The sequence below is a fragment of the Neomonachus schauinslandi genome, chromosome 1 (assembly GCF_002201575.2).
Source record: "Neomonachus schauinslandi chromosome 1, ASM220157v2, whole genome shotgun sequence".
In the NCBI taxonomy this organism is placed as follows: domain Eukaryota; kingdom Metazoa; phylum Chordata; class Mammalia; order Carnivora; family Phocidae; genus Neomonachus; species Neomonachus schauinslandi.
The window spans coordinates 182,900,460-182,912,571 of NC_058403.1; the positions used below are offsets into that span (position 1 = coordinate 182,900,460).

Below are 12,112 nucleotides of genomic sequence, written 5' to 3' on the forward strand. Positions count from 1 at the left end.
TAAATTCCATGTCATGAAGATTTTAGATAATCTTTTCTTCTCAGAGTTTTATAGTTTTAGCTCTTATGTTGAGGTCTTTGAACTATTTGGGGTAATTTTTTTTTTAATTTTTTATTGTTATGTTAATCACCATACATTACATCATTAGTTTTTGACGTAGTGTTCCATGATTCATTGTTTGTGCATAACACCCAGTGCTCCATGCAGAACGTGCCCTCTTTAATACCCATCACCAGGCTAATCCATCCTCCCACCCCCCTCCCCTCTAGAACCCTCAGTTTGTTTTTTAGAGTCCATCGTCTCTCATGGTTCGTCTACCCCTCCAATTTCCCCCCCTTCATTCTTCCCCTCCTGCTATCTTCTTCTTTTTTTTTCCTTAACATATATTGCATTATTTGTTTCATAGGTACAGATCTGAGATTCAACAGTCTTGCACATTTCACAGCACTTACCAGAGCACATACCCTCCCCAGTGTCTATCACCCAGTCACCCCATCCCTCCCACCCCACCCCCCACTCCAGCAACCCTCAGTTTGTTTCCTGAGATTAAGAATTCCTCAAATCAGTGAGGTCAAATGATACATGTCTTTCTCTGTTTGACTTATTTCGCTCAGCATAATACCCTCCAGTTCCATCCACGTCGTTGCAAATGGCAAGATCTCATTCCTTTTGATGGCTGCATAATATTCCATTGTATATATATACCACATCTTCTTTATCCATCCATCTGTCAATGGACATTTTGGCTCTTTCCACAGTTTGGCTATTGTGGACATTGCTGCTATAAACATTGGGGTGCACATACCCTTTCGGATCCCTACTTTTGTATCGTTGGCGTAAATACCCAGTAGTGCAATTGCTGGATTGTGTGGTAGGTCTATTTTCAACTTTTTGAGGAACCTCCATACTGTTTTCCAGAGTGGCTGCACCAGCTTGCATTCCCACCAACAGTGTAGGAGCGTTCACCTTTCTCCGCATCCTCACCAACATCTGTCATTTCCTGACTTGTTAATTTTAGGCATTCTGACTGGGGTGAGGTGGTATCTCATTGAGGTTTTGATTTGGATTTCCCTGATGCCAAGCGATGTTGAGCACTTTTTCATGTGTCTGTTGGCCATTTGGATGTCTTCTTTGGAAAAATGTCTGTTCATGTCTTCTGCCCATTTCTTGATTGGATTCTTTGTTCTTTGGGTGTTGAGTTTGATGAGTTCTTTATAGATTTTGGATACTAGCCCTTTATCTGATATGTCATTTGCAAATATCTTCTCCCATTCTGTCCGTTGTCTTTTGGTTTTGTTGACTGTTTCTTTTGCTGTGCAAAAGCTTTTTATCTTGATGAAGTCCCAATAGTTCATTTTTGCCCTTGCTTCCCTTGCCTTTGGCAATGTTTCTAGGAAGAAGTTGCTGCGGCTGAGGTCGAAGAGGTTGCTGCCTGTGTTCTCCTTTAGGATTTTGATGGACTCCTGTCTCACATTGAGGTCTTTCAACCATTTGGAGTCTATTTCTGTGTGTGGTGTAAGGAAATGGTCCAGTTTCATTCTTCTGCATGTGGCTATCCAGTTTCCCCAACACCATTTGTTGAAGAGACTGTCTTTTTTCCATTGCACATTCTTTCCTGCTTTGTCAAAGATTAGTTGACCATAGAGTTGAGGGCCCACTTCTGGGCTCTCTATTCTGTTCCATTGATCTATGTGTCTGTTTTTGTGCCAGTACCATACTGTCTTGATGATGACAGCTTTGTAATAGAGCTTGAAGTCTGGAATTGTGATGCCACCAACTTTGCTTTTCTTTTTCAACATTCCTCTGGCTATGCGGGGTCTTTTCTGGTTCCATACAAATTTTAGGATTATTTGTTCCATTTCTTTGAAAAAAGTGGATGGTATTTTGATAGGGATTGCATTGAATGTGTAGATTGCTCTAGGTAGCATTGACATCTTCACAATATTTGTTCTTCCAGTCCATGAGCATGGAACGTTTTTCCATTTCTTTGTGTCTTCCTCGATTTCTTTCATGAGTATTCTATAGTTTTCTGAGTACAGATTCTTTGCCTCTTTGGTTAGATTTATTCCTAGGTATCTTATGGTTTTGGGTGCAATTGTAAATGGGATCGACTCCTTAATTTCTCTTTCTTCTGTCTTGTTGTTGGTGTATAGGAATGCCACTGACTTCTGTGCATTGATTTTATATCCTGCCACTTTACTGAATTCCTGTATGAGTTCTAGCAGTTTTGGGGTGGAGTCTTTGGGGTTTTCCACATAAAGTATCATATCATCTGCAAAGAGTGAGAGTTTGACTTCTTCTTTGCCAATTTGGATGCCTTTGATTTCTTTTTGTTGTCTGATTGCTGTGGCTAGGACTTCTAATACTATGTTGAATAGCAGTGGTGAGAGTGGACATCCCTGCCGCATTCCTGACCTTAGGGGGAAAGCTCTCAGTTTTTCCCCATTGAGAATGATATTCGCTGTAGGTTTTTCATAGATGGCTTTTATGATATTGAGGTATGTACCCTCTATGCCTATACTCTGAAGAGTTTTGATCAAGAAAGGATGCTGTACTTTGTCAAATGCTTTTTCTGCATCTATTGAGAGGATCATATGGTTCTTGTTCTTTCTTTTGCTAATGTATTATATCACGTTGATTGATTTGCGGATGTTGAACCAACCTTGCAGCCCAGGGATAAATCCCACTTGGTCGTGGTGAATAATCCTTTTAATGTATTGTTGGATCCTATTGGCTAGTATTTTGGTGAGAATTTTTGCATCCATGTTCATCAGGGATATTGGTCTGTAATTCTCCTTTTTGATGGGGTCTTTGTCTGGTTTTGGGATCAAGGTAATGCTGGCCTCATAAAATGAGTTTGGAAGTTTTCCTTCCATTTCTATTTTTTGGAACAGTTTCAGAAGAATAGGTATTAATTCTTCTTGAAATGTTTGGTAGAATTCCCCTGGGAAGCCATCTGGCCCTGGGCTTTTGTTTGTTGGGAGATTTTTGATGACTGCTTCAATTTCCTTAGTGGGTATAGGTCTGTTCAGGTTTTCTCTTTCTTCCTGGTTCAGTTTTGGTAGTTGATACATCTCTAGGAATGCATCCATTTCTTCCAGGTTATCTAATTTGCTGGCATAGAGTTGCTCATAATATGTTCTTATGATTGTTTGTATTTCTTTGGTGTTGGTTGTGATCTCTCCTCTTTCATTCATGATTTTGTTGATTTGGGTCATTTTTCTTTTTGATAAGTCTGGCCAGGGGTTTATCAATCTTGTTAATTCTTTCAAAGAACCAGCTCCTAGTTTCGTTGATCTGTTCTACTGTTCTTTTCATTTCTATTTCATTGATTTCTGCTCTGATCTTTATTATTTCTCTTCTCCTGCTGGGTTTAGGCTTTATTTGCTGTTCTTTCTCCAGCTCCTTTAGGTGTAGGATTAGGTTGTGTACTTGAGACCTTTCTTGTTTCTTGAGAAAGGCTGATATTGCTATATACTTTCCTCTTAGGACTGCCTTTGCTGCATTATTTGGGGTAATTTTTATGAATAGCGTGAGTTAGGAGTTCAGCTTCATGCTTTTGCATATAGATAGCCACTTGTCCCATGGCCATTTGTTAAAGAGATTATTCTTTCCCCTATTGTATGGCTAAGACTTTGTTGGAAATCATTTGGCCATAGACGTATGGGTTTAATGCTAGACTCTATTCTATTCTGTTTTTTTTTTAATGTTTTAATGTTATGTTAATCACCATACATTACATCATTAGTTTTAGATGTAGTGTTCCATGATTCATTGTTTGTGCATAACACCCAGTGCTCCATGCAGAACGTGCCCTCTTTAATACCCATCACCAGGCTAACCCATCCCCCCACCCCCCTCCCCTCTAGAACCCCTAGTTTGTTTTTCAGAGTTCATTGTCTCTCATGGTTATTCTATTCTGTTTTGATCACCGTAGCTTTGTAGTAAGTTTTGAAATAGGGCTGTATAGAGTCACAGTCAAGGAGTTGAACTCCTACAAATATAATTCCAGTGGGAGGTAGAAATAATTCCAAGCATCAAAGTGATAATTGATGAATATAATTTGCGCAGAGCAGGATTGCCCACTTTTACCTAATTTCTCTGGGTGCCAGCCCTCTGTTCCACTACGATGGAAAAAAATTTTTTTTTCTTGTAAAATTGGCTGAAATGTGCGTACCCTTTGTTGTATTTCTTTCCCTCAGTGCAGTGTCACTTGTGGACAAGGATACCAGCTAAGAGCAGTGAAATGCATCCTTGGGACTTATATGTCCGTGGTAGATGACAATGACTGCAATGCAGCAACTAGACCCACTGATACCCAGGTGAGTCTCCTTTGTCCAGCTCAGTGCTTGGCTTTGGGCACTAAAATGTTAGAACTTCCCAGTGGTTCAGTCACAACTGAAGTCCTTTCATATGTAAGTATGTAGGTAGAGCAACCAGTTGATTAACTAAATTGTCCAGATGGACCTATTTGTTACATCTTGAATCTAATATTTTGATGTACCGGTTTCATTTTTCTCTGGTTATTTGAAGTGTATGGAGTTTTGATTCTGATTTTTTTTTTATTGGATAGCAAATGTTGATTGTTTGGTTTTGTTTTCTTGAACTCAGACTTTTTTTAAATGATTTCAATGTCGGGCTTAGCAGATAGTGTCATATGATCGGGCAGCAGGGTGCTGGGGCTGGTCTGCTCCAGCTCACGAGAGCTGATTGGTAAATTTTCAGGAATTTTGCAAGCTGGTTGCTAAATACAGGCATTATTAAAAATTGAAAATATAAACCTATGATTAAATAGATGGTATTTAAAACAAAGCCGATAAATACTCCAACCTTATCACTTTCTCGATGCTTTCCTCCATTTTACTATTATCTGTGATCTTGAGGTGATTTACATTCACATATGTATCTGTAAGGTGGAAATACTAAATGATGGTGAGCTATTGCACATCTCTTCACAAGTCTGTGTTCATCAACATCCTGTTGGTAGCTTGATATTGGCTGTGGTGAGAGTATTTAACACAAGAGAAATCAGCAAGTGCTATAATTCAGGGTTTAAATTATTTTTTTTAGACTTAAGAAAGTGATGGAGAAAATGATAATAATAAAATGAAATTACACATAATCTACATTATGCTTAAAAGAGTCTCGAGTCCAGGGCTATCACATTGTAAATAACGCATAAAATTAAGGAAATATCCTTCCGGCATTTGGAAATTATTGTCTGCTTTGGTGCTGGAGTCACTCATTTCATTGGTAGATGAATGGAGTTCTGACATAGATCTTGATTGTTTACCTGTCACCTTAACTCTTCAACACAAAATATCAACTCTCATTCATGTTATAACTGCACTTATTCAGCAATTACGACCATATTTTGGCAACAGATTCAAGAATTCAAAAAAAATCAGCAAAAGTATTCTGTGAGACACTTTTGACTGTACGGAATTTAAAAGAAAGAACTGTATATATTATTGTTATATGTAAATTGTGTGCTATACATCCTTTATATTAGTAAAATTTATGATATGCAAACATCTATATATATATAGATATACATGCGCATGTAATGTGTGTGTGTGTGTGTGTATAAATACATTTCTACAAACACACACGTACACCTTTTTTCTCAAGAGGGCCCATTGGCAATCACTACCATCACCTTCCTCTTCGTGGGCCTGGATTTTAGCATCATTTATGGGAAGAGACTATGTAAAGAGAAGACTTGGGTTTGTAAATCAGTTTTGCTGATTGCCAAAGACAGGATTTGAACCCTGACTATGCGCAGAGCTCGTGCTCTAGGGCCCTGTCGGGCCAATGTCCTGCTTCCGTTCTGAGTACATTTCCACATGTGTTGTTAACTGATGAAAGTGTCAAAAAGTAAATGAATACAGCATTGTTGTCCTTGTTGTCATTGATCAATGATAAAACACTTGTGACTTGTGTCATCTTTTTTTTTTATGTTACTGAAATGTTCTAAACCACAAGCTAAATGCCTGTGAAATTATTAGCTATTACATCTAAACAGTCATGAGGTGAAGATTTAGCAACTCCCTTAGAGATTCAAAATATACATTTCTCTCTAAATTGTTCCGTATATCTGATGGAGTATCGGGCAGCTCCTGCAGTTGAAGCATATGGACAATTTCTTCACTATGGGAAAAGTTTCCTGTGGTTTTCTTTGGACCATAGGCAGAAGAATAGGCAGGGTCTGGAGCCAAGTAATAGAATTTCCCCGTTCAGTGTGTAAGCTCCCTAATGTCGGGCTCAGCACAGAGCTCACCACACTTTGCATCATCCCTGGCACATCTCAGGCATTTGACGGATATGTATTTAATCAAAGAATATTTGCTAAGTTGTGAGCAAGTGTGCATTTCTGTTTTCCCATCTATAAATCTGAAAATGTTATCTACACACAGATAACCTCAGTTTACTTACAGGGTTTTCCTCTGAGTGATTGAGGAGGGTTAGATACATTCCAGGCATTGGCATATCAAATACCCCTCTTAGATCTAGATTTGACCATCAGCACCGTGGGAGTTCTCCTTAGGTAAACTTGGAACACCAGTTCATGATTAACAAATTCTGATTAGGAAATTAATTGAAATGTGAGAATAGAATTTGGTCTTCAGAGTTTTTAAAAATTGACAGTTGATCATTTAAAAAAGATATCCTGTTCCTTTCCAACTTATGTGCCATTTTCCAATATTTTTTTTCTCTTCCCACATGAACAGGCAAATAACTATGGTATTAAACATCATTCAGGAAAGCCCTGCCCTCTATCAGTGCACGCACAGAGGGACTCAGATTATACCCCATCTTATCGGTGAAAGCATTGGGGCTGACAGTTGACATGTGATTTGCCCAGAATCACACAGAAATCTGAGGTCTTGGAATTCTTAGCCCTAAAATTTTTATTCGCCTTGCCCACTGAAGTATGCATGGACTTCAAAGTAACTTTGACTCTTCTGCCCTCTCTCCCATCTAGGACTGCGAATTACCATCTTGTCACCCTCCCCCAGCTGTCCCGGAAGCAAGGAGAAGCACACACAGTGCCCCAAGAACCCAGTGGCGATTTGGGTCTTGGACACCAGTAAGAAATAGATGGAAGACATAGAGAGGGTGGAAGGGGAGGCAGGGGTTCTCTGACATGACTATAGAAAGTGGGTTACTGTCCAGTGAATCATTGTTTCAAAATAACATGCCTGCATTATTTTACTTCAACACCCAGTGCTCAGCCACCTGTGGAAAAGGTACTCGGATGAGATATGTCAGCTGTCGGGATGAGGACGGCTCTGTGGCTGACGAGAGTGCCTGTGTAACCCTGCCCAGACCAGTGGCAAAGGAAGAATGTTCTGTGACCCCCTGTGGGCAGTGGAAGGCTTTGGACTGGAGCCCTGTAAGCGAGTGGATTCTTTGGAATTGGGAAATGACTGGGGGGACCATAAGAGGATGACTAGTGACAGGTCCCAAATGTCAATGGGTACTATTTTACAATGGGTATTATTAAATCACTTAGTCTGTGATTTAAATTATTTAACCTCATATATGTACAGATGGGATGAATCTTAACCAGATGTGCAAGAAATGGATGTTGTTAAAATGTGTAAATCAGTGTGCAGTGTCCTTTGCCCCATCCTGTTGGATTGACTGGAAAACCTTGTGTTAATTGAGTCACACGAGAATGTAATAGGCTGGCGGAGTACCAAAAGTGCCAGGGAGAAGAGGAGAGAAAGGAGAGGACCTCTTACCTGGAGTCTGGATGCCTCCTATAACCTCAGTCTCTTGAAGTCCAGTGGCTCTTGGCTTCCCTGTCCAGAGTGGGAAGGTAGAAAAATCTTTCTTGGAGCACCTGGGTGGCTCAGTCAGTTAAGCATCTAACTCTTGATTTCCACTCAGGTCATGATCTCAGGGTCGTGGCGTGGAGCCCTGCATGGGGCTCTGCACTCAGCGTGGAGTCTGCTTGCCCCTCTCCTTCTGCTCCTCTTCATGCTCCAGCTCTCCCTCTCTCTCTTTCTCTCTCAAATAAATAAACAAATAAATAAAATCTAAAAAAAAAAAAGAAAAACCTTTGTCTTCAGGCAGTCCCTGCTTTCTGCCTTGCAAAAATCCCAGAGCCCAGGAAATACAAAGCTTAGGATAGGTGAGAAGAGGCCGTAAGGAAAATAGAGAATTAATATCTCAATAAATATCATAACATATGTATGAAGTTTGACCAGTAGATTCAAAGAAAGCCATGTAAAAATCCAGATCTTGACATTTACTGGCTGCATGACCTTGAGCAGTCTGGTTAAAGTCTTTGAGCCTCAGTTTCTCCTCTTAAAAGACCAAAGAAGAATACCTACCTTACAAAATTGTTTTAAGTATTATTTGAGATTACTTATGCTAAATGCTTAGTACAAAGTAGGTGCTCAATAAATGGTAGATAACCTCACTCTCATGCCTTGAGCTTTCAGTCTGTCTATCCATCCGTCCATCCATCCATCCATCCATTAAATACATCTGTCTGTGCCCCAGATATTTGTAAACGCTTAGTATAGAAAAAGCAGCGAACAGCAAATAATAAAGCCCTGGCCTTCATGGAGATCATTCCAATGGAGGTTCCAATCAATGAACAAATAAAGAAATAGATATATATAGCAACAAACACTGACAAGTACTAGAAAAATGTCAAGCAGAATAAGGGCATAAGGAAAGATGGGATGTGCTTTTAGACAGGATGGTCAAAGAAGGCCTAACAGCACATTGAGCAAGACTTGAATAAAGTGAGGGAGTGAGTCCAGTGGACATCTATGTTGTACAGGAAAAGGTAGAGCAGGTGCAAAGATCCTGAGTGGGGAGTTCTTGGCATGTTCAAGAAACATCCCTAAGACCAGTTTAGCTGGAGTGCAGTGAGTGGAGAATGACGGGAGATGGGTCAAGGAGGTAGCCAGTGGCCATGCAGAGGGCCTTCCAGGCCAAGATGAGGACTTTGGACATTATTCAAAGTGAATTGGGAAGTCACTGGAGAGAATGGCCTGATCTTTGATTTGCAGGGGTCACGGTTTGTGATATGTTAACAGACTTGGGCTGGGGTGGAGGGTGTCCAGATTGTAAGCAGCATCCCAGCCGAAGAAACCATTGCCGTAGTCCTGGCTGGGGCAGGGTGACCATGGAGATGATAGGAAGTGGCTGGTTTGGGGGTGGAAAGTGACTCCTGAGCTGACAGGTTTCTCAATGAAATGGCTGCAGGGTGGAAAGACAAGGGAGCAAACAAGGATGACGCCAAGGTTTGGGGCCTGAGCAGTGGGGTGAGCAGAGGGCCATTCACAGAAAATGCACATGGCTGGATTTGTGACTGCCAGTGACCAATCCTTTCTCTTTCTGGATGTTCAACATAGTGCTCCGTGACGTGTGGGCAAGGCAGGGCCACCCGGCAAATGGTATGTGTCAACTACAATGACCACGTGATTGATCAGAGTGAGTGTGACCCAGATTACATCCCAGAAACCGACCAGGACTGTTCCATGTCACCATGCCCTCAGCGGACCCCAGAGAGTGGTCTCGCTCAGCACCCCTTCCAAAGTGAGGATTACCGCCCCCGGAGCGCCGGCCCCAGCCGCACCCATGTGCTTGGTGGAAACCAGTGGAGGACTGGCCCCTGGGGAGCAGTGAGTATTCCCTGAAGGCTTTCTCTACTTTGCTTTCTTCTCTTTCACACTTTCAGCTTTGGGAGGCAAACAGATTAGAAACACCTCTGAAGCCTTTTTTCTCGAAAGGGATTGGCAATGTACATTTTCATCTGTTTTGGGTGAACCATAATGGATTCGTTACAGTCCCTGAAAAGTGTCCCTCGATAGTGTCTGCAGGAACCTATAAGCTACCCTACCTGGGTGGAGGGGGGGCGGGGTGTCACAGGTGGGCCACAAGATCAAGTGGCTCCTAGGTGGTGCTGGGAAGACCATGATAACGTGATGATGAATCCCAGAGGCTGGGGCGGCAGGTAGCTCCTACCTGTAAGGAAATTAAAAGGACAGAGGAAGTTTTCTGAAAGGGAGCTCTTAGGAAAGTCATTTTCCTTCTTGCTATTTTCCAGATGAGCAGAGTCTCAAAGTGGCACGGTCACTGTGTAATTTGTAGTAGTAGTATATTGTCCTGGATTGGGGGGCCACACTAGTCTAGATAATTCTGTGCTTGGGGAGAAGTACCATAACCTGGTGACTGACAGCACAGCCACTGAGTGAAGATGCCTCTGTTTGAGCCAAAGACTTGCATTTTCAAATTTTGAGGTCTTTAGTGGGTCCCCTATTCTCCACGGGCCTCAGGTTCATTGTCTGTAAAACAAAGTAAACAATAATTCCAGCTTTTCTGGATTGTAGTAAATGTGATTTGCACACTGCTTGCCCCAGAGTGAGAACTTTCTCATTATTCTTATCATTGTCCTTCACATTGGGAAGACCTTGAAAGATATTTAATAGTCACAGGGAAAATATGCTTTGAATCTTTTTGGGTTTTTTACTGAATAATTTCCCCAAAATCATTATATTGTGGAATAGTGGAGGTGTCTAATGGAAGTGCAGGTGGGGTAAGGTAGCAAGGGACCCTGCCTAGGTGTGGGGGATTAGGTGTCTAGTAATCACTCCGGGGTCTTTGTTTTAATTGTTTACTATTAGTTTCCTTCTTGTACCACTAATTGTGTTTAGTTATTTCTGAACTAAAAAGCATTAGAAGGAAACTGTCTGCTTCCCACCGTGGTTATGTTTCAGTAAATGAGATTTCCTATCCTGTGAATATGATTAGCCACCGAGCATTTTCAACCACTACAAGTATGGGTTGTATGCCAAACATCTGCCCCATTGCCCAGGACCTTCGCTCTCATTCTCCTTCCTTGCTCTCCACTTTAAGCCTTCCTTTGCCTGGGTTAAAAGAGATTTGGGTTCGGAGAAGTTAGAGGGTGATCAAGGGAGGTAATCACTGAGTGTCCCATAATTTTTCTGGTTGAAAAATTTCAAAACTCACATGCATATTCTAATGATAGCACTAGAACTCTTTTTAAAAAATTTTAAAGCTATTCTTACTTAGGACTACATTTGAGATGATGCATTCTTTTAAAATTGAATGATTCTGCCCTTGGGCAGTGTTCCCAATTAGGGAGGATTAAGTAACCTTTTTGCAGCACTGGGCAATACCATTCTTTGCCTCATTGTGCCTGTTTTTTGTTTGGGGATTTTTTTTTTTTTTTCCCTAAGATAAGTGAGGCTCAAGATGGACAATGTGATTTTTTTCAGCGCTAGCTTGATGTGCCTGACCTGCTCCCGGAGTGTGTGGAATGTATGTGCATCTTTGCTTGGTGCAGTACACAAACTGTGTGATTCTTCCTGTTTTCCATGGCAGGAAAGGCGTCAAAGAAACAGGAACACTGGAGGTTGGGAATCTCATGTTTTCAGTGGATTCTGGCATAAAAACCTCATTTTATAATACATTTCTGCATAAACCTGAACCATGTGTGAGGTTTTCCCCCTTGTTACCAATTAGGAGTCTCTGGTTGTGAACAAAAGAAAAACAGCTGACTCTTTCAAGTGAAAATAAAACAAACAAACAAAACTTTTCATTTGGCCCCAGTAGAGACAGAGGGCAGAGCATCTTCAGGGATCTAGCTCAGCGGTTGGCAAATCTTTTTTGTAAAGGACCAGATAGTAAGTATTTTCTGTGATGTGAATCATATAGTCTCTGTCACAACTAAGCAGCTCTGCTGTTGTAGCACAAAAGCAGGTGTAGACAATACATAAATGAGTGAGCATGGCTACGTTCCAATAAAACTTTATTTGTAAAACAGGTAGTGGGTCATATTTGGCCTTCATGCTGTGTCTTGTCAACCCCTCTCTAGATGGAGCAGAAATTAGAGGATAATTACTGTAGGGAGTTTCTATCTTAATAAATCCCTTTTAACTCTCATCTACCCTGCTCAGGATTCAAATTCTCAGGAGAGTCTCATAGACCCAGCTTGTTCTACCTGCCCACTCATTGACCAGGAAAGGGCAGTGTATTTTATCTTATTTTTTTTTATTTTATTATGTTATGTTAGTCAACATACAGTGCATCATTGGTTTTTGATGTAGTCCCACAAGATGACATC

General features: G+C 41.0%; 1 protein-coding gene across 1 annotated transcript in view; it reads left to right on the top strand.

Annotated features, from left to right (window-relative positions):
• Positions 1-12,112, top strand: part of ADAMTS9 (ADAM metallopeptidase with thrombospondin type 1 motif 9) — a 161,558-nt gene that overhangs the window by 75,361 nt on the left and 74,085 nt on the right. Inside the window, exons 23-26 of the mRNA XM_021694923.1 lie at positions 4,203-4,322; positions 6,986-7,090; positions 7,229-7,396; positions 9,378-9,647. Coding sequence (XP_021550598.1) covers positions 4,203-4,322; positions 6,986-7,090; positions 7,229-7,396; positions 9,378-9,647 — 663 coding nt within the window. The remainder of the gene's footprint in view (positions 1-4,202; positions 4,323-6,985; positions 7,091-7,228; positions 7,397-9,377; positions 9,648-12,112) is intronic.